The 13,881-nt window shown below is 40.9% G+C and overlaps 1 protein-coding gene across 3 annotated transcripts in view; it reads right to left on the reverse strand.

The window, feature by feature from the left end:
• Positions 1–2,369: 2,369 nt before the first annotated feature.
• Positions 2,370–13,881, reverse strand: part of spns1 (spinster homolog 1 (Drosophila)) — an 82,388-nt gene continuing 70,876 nt past the window's right edge. For 2 of the 3 annotated variants that reach the window (XM_047037638.1, XM_047037639.1), the window contains exons 9-13: positions 9,875–10,064; positions 9,338–9,403; positions 9,091–9,189; positions 6,011–6,179; positions 2,370–3,586 (exon numbers count right to left, since the gene is read on the reverse strand). In XM_047037638.1, coding sequence (XP_046893594.1) covers positions 3,516–3,586; positions 6,011–6,179; positions 9,091–9,189; positions 9,338–9,403; positions 9,875–10,064 — 595 coding nt within the window. In that variant the 3' untranslated portion in view covers positions 2,370–3,515. Of the gene's footprint in view, positions 3,587–6,010; positions 6,180–7,976; positions 8,486–9,090; positions 9,190–9,337; positions 9,404–9,874; positions 10,065–13,881 lie in introns of those variants that run through there. The other variant, XM_047037640.1, reaches the window with a different exon arrangement.

Raw genomic sequence — 13,881 nt, forward strand, 5'->3', positions numbered from 1 at the left:
TCAATCAGAGCCATTGCAGAAACATTGGCCATAGCCAGTACAACCATTTGGAATGTCCTGAAGAAGAAGAAAACTACTGGTGTACTAAGTAACAGACGTCGAACAGGTAGACCAAGGAAAACATCAGCAGTTGATGACAGAAACATTGTGAGAGCTGTAAAGAAAGACCCTAAAACAACTGTTAGTGAGATCAGCAACAACCTCCAGATGGCAGGAGTGAAGGTATCACTATCTACTGTTCGCAGAAGACTTCATGAACAAAAGTACAAGGGCTACACCAGAAGATGCAAACCACTCATTAGCAAGAAGAATAGGAAGGCCAGGCTGGAATTTGCCAAAAAGTACAGAGATGAACCTCAAAAATTCTGGGACAAAGTTTTATGGACTGATGAGACAAAGATTAACTTTTACCAAAGTGATGGAAAGGCTAAAGTTTGGAGAAAGAAAGGAACTGCTCATGATCCCAAACACACAAGCTCATCTGTGAAACACGGTGGAGGTAATGTCATGGCTTGGGCTTGCATGGCTTCTTCTGGGACGGGCTCAATAATCTTCATTGAGGATGTAACACATGATGGCAGCAGCAAAATGAACTCGGAAGTCTACAGAAACATTTTGTCTGCCAATTTAAGGAAAGATGCAACCAAACTGATTGGCAGAGCCTTCATCATGCAGCAAGATAACGACCCAAAACACACTGCCAAAACAACAAAGGAGTTCATCAGGGGCAAGAAATGGAAGGTATTAGACTGGCCAAGTCAATCTCCAGACTTAAACCCTATAGAGCATGCATTTTACCTGCTTAAGAGGAGACTGAAGGGAGGAACCCCACAAAACAAACAACAACTGAAAGAGGCTGCAGTGAAAGCCTGGGAAAGCATCAAAAAGGAAAAATGCAAAAGTTTGGTGACGTCAATGGGTCACAGACTTGCTGCAGTTATTGAAAGCAAAGGATTTGCAACTAAATATTAAGTCTTATTCACTTAAATATGTTTTAAGTATATCTGTTCCAATACTTTTGATCACATGACAAATGGGTGGATTCAAACAAAATGTGATATTTTCTTAGTTGTGCATCAGATCCTGATGTAAATACCTGGAAATAAAAGCTGAAACGTTGATCTCTGGTCTCACGTTCATTATTTGATGTCAAGCCCAAATGTTTTCAGTCTACAGCAAAAATAAAGGAATTCGCCTCACTGTTCCAATACTTTTGGAGGGCACTGTAATTAACACATCTTAAAAGAAAAAAAGATTTAAAGAAATATATTTACTATCTACCTCTCAGGACTAAAGCTAGAATGAAGTATGTATTCTCAAAACTGCCAGGCAAGTACTTTCATCAGTTTTTTTGGGAAAAAACACTGATACATATACAGTTTCATAACAGCAGTGGTAATGGAAGCTTAAACAGCTCTGTGTGAATATTTCTCATGCATCTCAAAATAGACAGTGAGTTTGAGGGTCCGACACTCCTGAGATACTGAATAAAGAGCACCTTGTCCAATGAAGGAACATTTTTCTTCTGATCTTGTCTCATTAAATTGTCAACCGTAAACAGCACTGAATTGAAAATTATTCAGAAAACAATTTACATAGGAGGGAACCTAACATATGAGAACCAGTTTTTAAGATGTTAAGGTTGAAAAGCTAAACACGCATAATTCAAGGAGTTAGTCTGCACATTTAACAAACCACCATCAGTGGGAGTTCAGTTGACATCCACTTTGCTGACATGCTGTTCCATTTTTGTGTTACCAACTAAACTGTGCCTGGTCTGTGTGGGTCTCAGTATCAGAAAGGTCAGACAAACTGAATTGCACATCTACTCATACCTCATACACAAAGTTCTTGCTGTTTAGATTGTGTATTTTGTGAGGGTTACTGCAGCAACCTGCCTTATCTCTGACGTTCTCCCACCTACAAACAGGAAACCACACCAAAGGAAGGAAGCCATGCACTCCTCTTTCCCCATAAAAAACAAAAAACAGACTATGCAGACAACTGAAAAAGGAGGGGAAAAAAGGAATCCCTGTGAGGAGAATAGAGGGAGCATGCCTGTAGAATGGGGGGTAGGGGTGGCAAGAACAACTCTTGTAAGGGGGGGACAAAATGAGTCAGGGGTCCATTAAATAATGTTCTACCCTCCATAACAGCAACAGTAACACCAGAGGAACTGTGGAACACAACTCGTGCTTCAAAGATGCAGCTTTCTCAACTTTGCAACTGCAAAGCTGTTACAACCACAGACACACTGTATCCATCCACATTCAAATCAGTCTGCCAAGTCTGTATACATCCATACTACTTCTTTAATGTTTAAAAATAAGATAGCTACAACAAAATGGACCTTTTTTTGGGGGGGGGGGGGGGGGGGGGGGTGTTCCAAAATACACTTTATAGAAAGAATACACCATAATTGCTGATATTAAAAAAAGAGACAATAATGTTTGCTCAGACAATTAAGAAAAGCATACTCTTAAAGGCCTGACTGGGATATCAGTGCCTCTTCACAGAAGAATATAACCACAGATTTTACAAAGAGCATTTTTAAAAAGGTTAAGCTAATGAAAGAACACAAAAACAAATGGAAGACAGATCCCTCTAATATAGTGCTGATCATCTAGTTACTCATCAATTCATTTCCTTTCTAGCCATCTTGCTGAAGCAATTGTGAGTAGACTTTCCAGTTGTGCTGTTACACAGATGGGCATCCATCTTATATGGAACATTGGTATTAAAACATCTAAAATATCTCTGAAAAACTAAATGGCAAATTTAAGTTTGATTCAACCTAATTTAAATTGCATATTGAGTGTTGGGGTCCCATGAATGTACCATGCGATGTTCCCTGCTCTGGTGTGGTGCTCTATCTAGAGTTCTCTTGTATTCCGTAAGAATAACTAGATTGACAAGCCAGATGTCTGTAAATTTTGCCAATGCAAGAATGTTTCATATTAGGAATAGCCAAATACAGAGCAGAACGAATGTAGTGGTTACAACTCACTGAGAATATTGATATTCGAAGTGTCCCACCAGATTCCAGAGGTTTGTGGTCAACACAAATGTTTCCAGCAGAGTAAGTGTTGAACATTTACAGACTCAGTTGTCTGGTGAACACAAAAACAACCAACAGGGAAGATTTTCTTTCACTCAAGTGATGAATTAGTCAACTTGTTCTAATCTTTTACAGATCTGAGATGCCGACCTAAACTCCTTGTTTTCATCTATAAACACATCTGTCCATCAACATTGCCATGTTTAGCAAATTTCAGTGGAACAGCTGGTGTATAACACCAGAATGTCGAAGGCCAAGGTTTTTCTTTTTCCGGTGGTAATTGCCATGTTGCGTTGATGTCATGAGTTTTTTGGCTGCAAATAATAAATAATCATAAAACTCCTCAATAACCATTGTTGTAAAACATAAAATAGGTGTGTAACTGGCAGGGGCTGTGGGGACCATTGCTGATGGAGCCTTCTCCTGCAGTAGCACCCCAGGTCCCTTGCAACTGTCCTTAAATCAGAACACTGGACACTGGCACCCTTGTTGACCTGCCGCTCTTGGGAACAATGATTGGTTCATCATCTGCCAATGATAAAAGTTAGTATAAGTCAAAACCTGTATTGATGAAGAAGAGACTAAATACAGTCCTGGTCAAAATTATTGCCATCCCTGAATTTTAAGTACAGAATTCAGCATATTTTAAGAAATAAATGAAAATGAACCAATTTTGTTTAATCTGAACATTTAAATGATTTGTCCAAAGTTACTGAACACACACCAATTTTTGCATAAGAGTGAAATAAAAAATACAAACATAAAATATACCCTGGACACAATTATTGGCACCCTTTTGATGAATTCAAATTAGTTCCCAATTTTTTTTTTATATGACTCATCTTTGGTTAATTGTCAGTATTCATGTGACCTCAATTAACCAATAAATGGTTCAGGCAGGAGGACTCCGGTGTTATTTACTTGATACTTTATTGCACACGATACAATACATTACTGTAATACTTGAATTTGGCCTATGGTTGTGCTTGCGGCTCTCTGCCCCACCCAACTGAGACACCGTCTCCTGAGAGCAAAGAACGCATTCCCCCTGAGAAAGAAGAACACAGACAAAGGGTGGAGGCCGGGGAGGCGGAGGCAGCAGGAAGACTGAGGGCCTCATGTACTAACGCTTTTGCGCCCACTTCAGGCGTATTTGTTTCGCAATTTGCGCTTAAAAGCATGGCAAGGTATCTACAAACATGGCGCACTGAGGTTACAGCGCAGATTGCCGGTCGCAGGAAATGGAAATGGCAAATTGCGCTTTTTGTGTCATGCATATGCATTCACGGGAGGGTCAAGGGGAAAGTGGGAGTTTCCCATAAAAGATGGGAGGGGATGCGTTAAGTGCGCCTAATTATGTATTCCGCGGTATGTACAAAAACCGGCTGTGAAAGCGCACCTCTATTTAGCGTTGACAAATCTACGCTTTTTAAAAGCAGGCGTAAACCAGGATGCGCATATGCCTCCTGTTGAAATGGCAGCCGTAACCCGAGCAAGACGTCCCTGTTCCGACTTTGGTGGCTGATCCATGATAGAAAGAGAGAAGGAGGCCCATTCAATTGCGCGTTTAAATGCTCGCAGTGTATGGTATAGTGGGCACAGAAAGGCGCTGATTACCCGATGACTTGCATGTTTCGTAAATATGACGTAAACTGAAGTATCACAGCGTGCGCAATCTGCGGGTTGGCCATGGCGCTAATAACGCTACGTTTGCGAATGTACGTACATGAGGCCCTGAGGGCGTCTGTGTGCCTTGACGCGTGATATGACGAGTTGCTGTGACGTGCTAGGTCTCGCATCTCCTGCATGAACCAGCTCCGCTTGATTTTACTGCATTTTGTTTCCAGTTGCTTATTCACAATGGTGAAGACAAGAGAGCTGTCAGAGCATCAGAAATGCTATTATCCAAAAACATAATAATTTACAAAGGCTACAAGTTAATCGCCAAAGATCTAGAAATCCAAGTTTCAACAGTGGGGAATGTTCAATCAAGAAGTTTCAGTAATAAAACTGTTAAGACACTTCCAGGACATGGTGCAAAGAAGAAACTCATTGAGAGAAGTTGGCGAAAGTTGGTGCGGATTGTGGAAAAAACACCACACAAGACATCTACAGAGCTTCAGGCTAACCTGGAGCAATCTGAAGTTGCTCATACCATACGCCGCACAGTAAACATAGTAGAGCTCCATGGTCAAAAACCAAGGAGGAAACCACTATTGAAAGAAAGGCACAAAAAGGCAAGACTCATGTTTGCAAAACCTTTCATAGATAAGCCAACACAACACAGTTTTTCTTGGATAATGTTCTATGGACGGATTACCAAGGTATTTTAGAGCAAAATGTCTTACCCAGTGTCAGACAACTAGGTTTGAGTCGAAGGGCTTGGGTTTTCCAGCAGGAAAACGAGCCAAAGGAAGCATCCAACAGCATAAAAGAATGGTTGAAAAGGAAAATATGGACTATTTTAAACTGGCCAGCAATGACTCCTAACCTAAATCCCATCCAAACGTTTGGAGAGAGCTAAAACCTGCCATTTGAAAGAGGAATGCTGCAAGCTTAAAAGAGCTTGAACAGATAGCAATGGAAGAGTGGCAGAAACTACCAGAAGACAGGTGCAAGAAGCTTCTAGAGGGCTACAAAAAAGTTTGAAGGCGGTCATTGTAGCCAAAGGTTCTGCAACCAAATATTAGTGAGGGGTGCCAATAATTGTGTTCGGAGTACATTTTATGTTTGCATAATTTCACTATCATGGAAGTATTATTTTAGTTTTTACTTTTGTTCAGTAGCCTTGGACATCTTATATATATATATATATATGTTTATACAAAATTGGTTAATTTGCCTTTATTTCTTAAGATATTCTAAATTCTGTACTTACAATTCAGGGGTGCCTATCATTTTGACTAGGACTGTATATTTCACACAGCAGTTAGACCAGATGTGAAATCTTACCGGAGGTGACATCGTTTTCTGCTCGTTGACGGTCTTGCTCAATAAAGAGGGCGGTGGCCAGGAAGAAGGCCCCGCCCCCCACAGCCACAAAGGAACTGAGCAGGAGGGAGAGCTGGAGGGAGCGGAACTGCCACAGGTAGGAGTCTGTCTGCCTCAGAGAATCAGACACCTGAGGGAGAAAGAGGAGGAGAGAGCAATTGTCAGTGGAAGGCCAGTAGACATAGAGGAGTGTCAAATACAGCTCTTTAAGCCTGCGTGTTAAATGTATGTGTGTCGAGTTGCATCTGTGTGTGTGTGAATGAATGTGTCTGCATGTGTTTGTATGTGCTTGCGTGTATGCCGCCCTACAAAAGCAAAAAACCTTAACTCACCAGGGCTGCGTTTCCCGAAAGCGTTGTAAGCTTAAGTTGATTGTAGAATCCATCGTACAACGAATCTTAGTTTTATGGGCCATTCCCAAAACCATCGTAGCTTAAGTGTCTCTTGAAAATGTGTAGCTATTGAAAGCGCGTAGATTAGTCTACTCCTTACAAGCATGTTCGGGAAACGCATGTAAGAAATATCAATGTTTTTGTTTTGTGCCCGATCGTTGCTACGATCCATCGTTATCGGGAAACGCAGCCCAGAGTGAACAACTGGAAATCTAGTTACTCTGTTGTCCACCCAAATGAATTGTAGGCAGAATATAAGAAATGTGCCAATTAATCGGCCATTAGTCGGCCAGAAATGTGCCAATTAATCTGCAATTAGTCGGCCAAATAATAAGGGGTCATACTAAGGCAAAAGGCATAAACTTCCGTTTGATTGAGTGGGTGCGGCTGCAACTGTCTAACACTGTCTAGTACAATTATAGTTATTTTTCTGCTGCTCAACAGTGAAAACGGAGATTGCCAAAGTGGCAGAAAGTCACCAGATTAGTTGCTGATCACTTGATTAAACTTTTTTCTCTAGGGAAGGTGAAGTCACTAAATCTAGCGACAGAGTCGCCAAATTGGCAACACTGCAGAGTACCTTCAATCAATTTGGACGTTCTACAGTGCAATAAAACGATAAAAAAGTCAAAGAACCGTAATTTATGTTACGGGATTCTGTCTTGGATTCTCAAGTGGTTCTTTTGGAAGTTATGGTGAAGACAACCCCTATTTTCTCAATATAAAGCAGACCTTAAATGTCACAAAATAAATTACATTAAATAAGTCAGTTAAACTGCAAAACCAAGTTTACCTTGTCATAGTTGAATAATGACAGTTCTAGGGCTGTCCCCGACTAAGATTTTCTTTGGTCGACCAAGACTCGTCTGAAAATATACTAATCGGAATTTGAAACGCTTTGTTTTTCACAAAAAAAACAAACATACATTTTTAGATCTGACTCAATGGCTGCTGGACATTGCAGATTCAGCCGCTAATAGCCTGAATAATAAGACTCATATCACCAGTCGTGTTGTAACCGAATGCCGATGGTATTTAGTATCTCTTACAATGTACTACAAATAAAAAATATTGTTTGTTTAACATTCAAATCATCAGAGCGCGCTTATCACTGCCTGAAAACTTGCAGCATGCGAACTTAGTAGAAGCCGAGTGGGGATTGGTGCAACAGATGACTATTTTGTTGTCTTGGCCGGAGAAGATAATGTCATTCGATTTGGATGGGATTCTTATAATTAATAAATATTCATTTTTCAACCCAGCATGTTAGCATGAGCGAAGTAGAGCTAGGCCAACTTACGTTTTTCAGGTGGTAGGAAGGCTACATCACATTCAACGTCGAACTATGAAAAATAAACCGTTGTTGGCAGAGTTTGCATTCAACGTTTTTCGAGTCACTCGGTACTTTGTAAATGTACTTTAATGAAATGCTGCCATACCACAGATTTCTTTGCCATTTTGACTAATAACACCGACAAACGTTTGTAGTTCTGCAGCCAATTGTGCTCGTGCTGTGTGCAAAATAACAAACCAAAACAAAGCGCAGATTAACGAAAGGGAAAACAGTAACACCTTTTCTTTTAAATTATACATTTTTAGAGTTGCTTTATGTGTCTTAAATAAGACTTTACAATTTCTGTAGAACATTAAGTTAATTCAGCAATGATGACACAAGCGGGAATCAGATTTTCCTATAATTCCTATGCAAATTCACAATTTGAAACTTCTGCTGTAAAACAGTGTTTCAAAAAAGTCACCTTTGTGACGTCACAAAGGTGGCTCCACCTTTTTTGCCTCTGGTCTGGACCTTTGTCACGCCCCAGGGTTCACGTAGATCTCAGACAATAGTTTAGCTGCAAGCTCTGTTTACTTCCATGGAAATTACAAAGACAAAAGTTTGGAAGTTTTTCAAGGATATTGAAAATGGACCACGGTCGTATATGCAGTGTTCCACTCTGTACAGGGAATGCTGACACTTTTCATAGTCTTCCCAAGGAACCAAACACTTGACGGGCATGGCTGATGTTCGTCTATGAGAAGATCCCTGTGAAGTTCGACACTCAATTATTCATTTGTTGAACCATTTTACCAAAGACAGTTTTGAAAACCTTGGACAATATAAAGCAGGTAAGCCGCTGTTGCTGAAAAGAGGTGCTGTTCCGACTGTATGCTCATCACAACCGCAAGCTGTAAGTATGATTTTGTTGCTTATTAGAACAGTTATTAGCAATGCTAAGTATCCTGTATCTAACATAGGTAGAATGTGTGATTTAGTTAATTGGCAATGGGGCTAACATTATTTCATTTTCCTAACTGTATTTCATTCAAATAAATAATGTTTATTGTCATGTAAATCTCCAATTCACGATGCATGTTTGGCTATGTTGTGTAAAACAACCAATCAGTGGGCAGCTCATCTATATATTCATGAGCATACCATAAAAGGGAGAAAACCTTGTTTTATTCCAGGGCTAATTCACAGGGTTGCATTAGGGCGCATAGAACAGCACCCGGGCCATTTTCAGCCCAACCAATGTTACATACCCTATTCGGAGACCGTAAGTAACAGGGTGAAATACCCTATGAAATAAGTCAATTACCCCTTTAAGGCCTTTTGCTTTTGCATGGTAGTATGTATGTGCATCGTACCACTCCAATAAGATATGGACTCCCTGCGTCTCCGAGCAGGTGAGAGAGAACAATCTGGAAGGCCTCAGCAGTAGAGCGTCGAGTAGGGACGACCACATACTAAGGAGGGAGGGAGGGATGGAGAATAATGTCACAGGGCCACTTGTAAACCTTACTGAGTAAATAGTACCATCTCCATCTTTGTACAGTACATAGAAAAATGACATTCACATTTAAGTTCCTTCACACTGAGAATGTATCAACTCACCAGCAGGATGTCAGCCACTATGGCCCAGTTCATGGACAGGAAGGTCTCACCCAAGAAGATAAACACCTATGTCAACAGAGGCAACATTTAACCAGTTATGCCACCAGATCATCATAATATGGTGCTGAGGAGGGAACACAGAGCTGAGAACGATATAGAGCCAGATTCCAGCCTGGCTCTCTCATGCCCACGAGGCCCACACCAAGGACAAACAAACTCGACAAGGATAAACGTGAGTTTGTTGTGCGTCTCACTATGTTTCCATATCTTGTTAATCTATGAACAATGTTTGTGTTCTTCTAGTGATCATTGGTTTGTTTGCATCTGAGACAAGATGTTCAGCCATTGTGTTCATAACACATTTAACGTGTGCTTATTTATGCATGTGCATGTGTGTAAGGGTCTGAAATAGGGAGAACAGTATGTAAACATGTAGGAATATGTAATGGACTGAATGAGACTGGGAGCGTGTGTGTGTTTGTATGTATGAGCGGGAGACTAAAAAAGTCCCACAGCTTTAGGATGGCCCAGACTCACGTAGGTGGCAATGGTGCTGGCTTGCGCAAACACAATCGCCAGGTAGAGGAATGGTGCTGAGAGGAGGAGCCCTGCTGCGCACACCAGTGGGTCAGCTCGCGGCGTCCTCCTCCGGAGCCTCCGGCTGATCTCTGCACCACTGCCAACCCCCAGCAAACCCGTCACACACGTGATGATGCCAAAAATCAGGCTGGGGGAAGGAAAGAATGAGAGAAATCAGAAGAAAAGGGTGGATGGGGAATGAAAGAAGGAGTGTGAAGAGAGTGAGAGAGGGAAAACGAGGCACAGGGACAGAGAGACAAGAGGGAGGGATGAGAAGATAACTGGTGAACAACTGGCCTTACACAAATATGACACATGGATTACCATCACAAAGGATAATTATGTTAAATAGTCCTAAATTGCTGTTGTAATAATAATGCTGGTGAACTGAGGTATTTATAAGGTGCATCAAAAGATGATCATGGAGTTCATGTTTCAGTCTTGTTGCCAAACAACAAGACTTTGTTCAACTTGAATTTAGTTCTAGGATTAGATTAGAGGTCAAATACTGAAGACGTGTAGAGAAACAGAAAGAGAACGTTTTTGTTCAAAAAGTTCTTTGTCTGTTTATCTAGGGAGTCAAATGGCTGAGCGGTGAGGGAGTTGGGATAGTAATCAGAAGGTTGCCGGATCGATTCCCCGCCGTGCCACATTATGTTGTGTCCTTGGGCAAGGCACTTCACCCTACTTGCCTCGGGGGGAATGTCCCTGTACTTACTGTAAGTCGCTCTGGATAAGAGCGTCTGCTAAGTGACTAAATGTAAATGTAAATCTCTCCCCGCGGACCTTACAGCAGTGTTTCCCACACAGACTAGTTTGTGGCGGTGCGCCACAGAATCAACACCGGCCGCCACATATTGGGTTTCGTAAAAAAACACTTTTTTAAAATTACTATTTAAGTAAAAACATGCAGTGTATTCGTTCTGCTGCATTTCCTTTCCCTGCTCTCCCTCCGTCTCTATATCACTCACGCTCACATACACACACAGTCACTATGTCAGCACGTGTTGGCAACGATGCATACAGTACATACGCCATTCTAGTAAGACCGACAGCTATATCAGCATTAGTGCCGTAGCTAAAGGTCTAGGAAAGTTGAGGCTACTTTTTTCGCTAGGTACCTGCGGACATGGACCTGTTTCATGCCCCCCGGTCTGACATGAAACAACCCCCCCCCCACCCCACCCCCCCGCCACAAACAACTTTCTAATCTGTGGGAAACACTGCTTACAGCAAGATTCAATCAGGATACTGTAGGTACAGTAGGTACTTAGGTACAGTAGGTTAATGTTGAAGGTAGGTTGTGTGACGGCATTAACGAACGTTTATAAAAAATTATGTAAAACTGTAACACTTAATTACAACTTTCTAACAACTTTCTAACAACTTTCTAACAACTTTCTAAATTGATGGTGAAAGTGGCAAAGATGTGTGTTTTCTGTATAACTGTGTGTTTTAGACATTACAGAAGTTAGGAGGGACAGAGGCAGGAACGTCTAGCACAGAGTTTCTCAACGGGAAACTCAGAATGTTGGAGGGTGCTGGAACCAACATTTTTGGAAGGGGGGCATTGAGGTCTTCTTGGTTTGTGTGTGTCAGGTTTTTTTTTCTCAGTTTAGTCCTACATTCAAAGCCTCATTCTCTCAATTTTACCATTACACTTGCTTTTCCAGAATCATCTGAAGTTTGCTTTGACAAGGCTTTCCATGCTAAAGATAGGGCTGCAACTAACGATTATTTTAGTAATCAATTAATCTGTCGATTCCTTTTTCGATTAATCAATGAATCGGATAAAAAAACAAAAAAGCGTTAATTTCCAACCCTTTATTCAAAAACAGAACTGACAGTGCATATTCACAGTGCAAAAAATCTTCAGAATGTGCACAAACAGGCAAACCATTTTGAAAAAGCATGGATTTAATGCTATTTTCAGAGATTAGCAATTTATTTGAGTTTTGTTTATAACATTGAAAATTGAAAGGTTGTGGAAGTAGGCAAGACTTTATTAGAATAATCTGGTGTATATGTACGATTTTTGGACACAATTTTGAAAAATAATTTTATTTGAAACTGAATTGAAAAAGTAAAGGCTGTGGACGTATAACAGACATGGTATACGTTATCTGTTAAGATACTCTGGTGTCTGTTTAAGGTTTTATATTCATACAAATATTATAAAAGTAAAAAAAATTCAAATTGGTATGGGTAGTTTTCACCCGGTCCCTAACGCGACGCTGCAAAGTAGCGTCTTCTGAATGTGAGACGAATGTCAAATATGAAACTATCTTCACCTCGGTCAATTAACACACCTTTTCGACGTATTTAGTGTGAAATGCCGCACACCTTGGATGACTTGGGTCGTACTGATTTCTCCGCCATGTGTTTCAGAACAACGTTACTCAACAACGTCTCTCCGATGGTCTTTCTTCTACCTCCGCTCTGCTCTGCCCTCAACTAAATTTAGTTTTTGAATACTCAAACATTTCCGCGACTTATTGAGTGGTGTAATAATCGCGAAACACAACGAATCGATAATGAAATTTGTTGCCAACGCTTTTATTAATCTATTTTAATCGATTTAATCGATTCGTTGTTGCAGCCCTAGCTAAAGACAAGGCTTTTTTTGTGAATCACGCAGATCTTCAGTTTTCTTTGGATTGGTGTTAGGCCTAATACAATCTTTTCATAGGAAAGGGCATACCATTTTGTAGGGACAAGTCCTAACCAAAGCCACGGAAACATGAATTGTCTAACAAAATTTGCAGAGTGAAACGGAATGTTTGTACAAAAAACGGTATTTACGCTCAAATTAATGCCAACATTTTGTATGAACTATAGCTGTCCCTACCAAAGCTGAGATCAAACTTATGCTATTCATAGACCTGCAATTTATGGACGTGATCACAGTTTCTTTGTTTAATCACAGTTACACATTTTTTTAATGAGATGGGTCAAAAGCGTGGTCACTCTTTTATTTGAATCCATAAACACATTTCAATGCTCGCTTCCAGGCTAAAACTGACTTCCCTTCAACTCACAGTGGAGAACCTGGCAGAGGACCACCAATGGGCACAGGGCTCACACACTAACTTTCAAAGCAATGTAGCTCATTTCCTTTGAAAGTTTAGATAAATAAGCTATAATATAGGATAACCTACATATCCTTCTGCTTTTATTTTTATCATATTTATTGTTTATTTTGGGCGCAATGGCCCATACACGAATACATTACATACAAGAGACATGAATCTACTTAAAAACAACACATGGCCTATGTACAGTGTAGCAGTAGTTCCTCCAAAACTGGCTACTGGAAAAAACGTCTGAGAATAACAGGAGCCTAACTATGTCATTGCCAGACGCCAGGAGGCGAGCCGCAAAAGAATGCATCAGCTTTCGCCTCCTGGCGTTAAAGGTGTCAACACGCAGCTGCGCAAAGAGTCAGCTGTTGCTGCTAGACCTTGGTCGCGACACGATAATCTTAAAAGCGTTGTGGTAAGCAACTCTAAGTCTCTGCAGCTATGGTTGCACCATAGCTGGGCGCAATACAAGGGAGAGCAGTGTGCCATAAACAGGATTTGCTTCGCCTCAGTAGAGCATTTGCCAAATGTTCGGGTTAAAGTGTTAGCTTTTGTGTACAACTGGCAAAAAGTCATGTCATTTTCAGCACCAAAGGCCTCACAAATAGGAATCAGTTTCTGCAGAGCCTTTACCGACGGACATATCAGGCAAATATCATCAGCATACAATAAATTATTAACAGGGACATTCCCAATAAAGCAGCCAGCATTGGCGGCGTTTAGCTTCCCAGTAAGGTTTGAAACATACATCTTGAACAGTAGTGGAGACATTAGACTCCCCTAGGGGACACCGTTACTGGTGCTAAAGCTGACCGAAAGGGTAGTCCCCCAGCGCATCCTGAAGGATAACATATACAGTCATGGCCGAAATTGTTGGCACCCCAG

Source organism: Hypomesus transpacificus, chromosome 17 (genome assembly GCF_021917145.1).
Source record: "Hypomesus transpacificus isolate Combined female chromosome 17, fHypTra1, whole genome shotgun sequence".
Classification (NCBI taxonomy): domain Eukaryota; kingdom Metazoa; phylum Chordata; class Actinopteri; order Osmeriformes; family Osmeridae; genus Hypomesus; species Hypomesus transpacificus.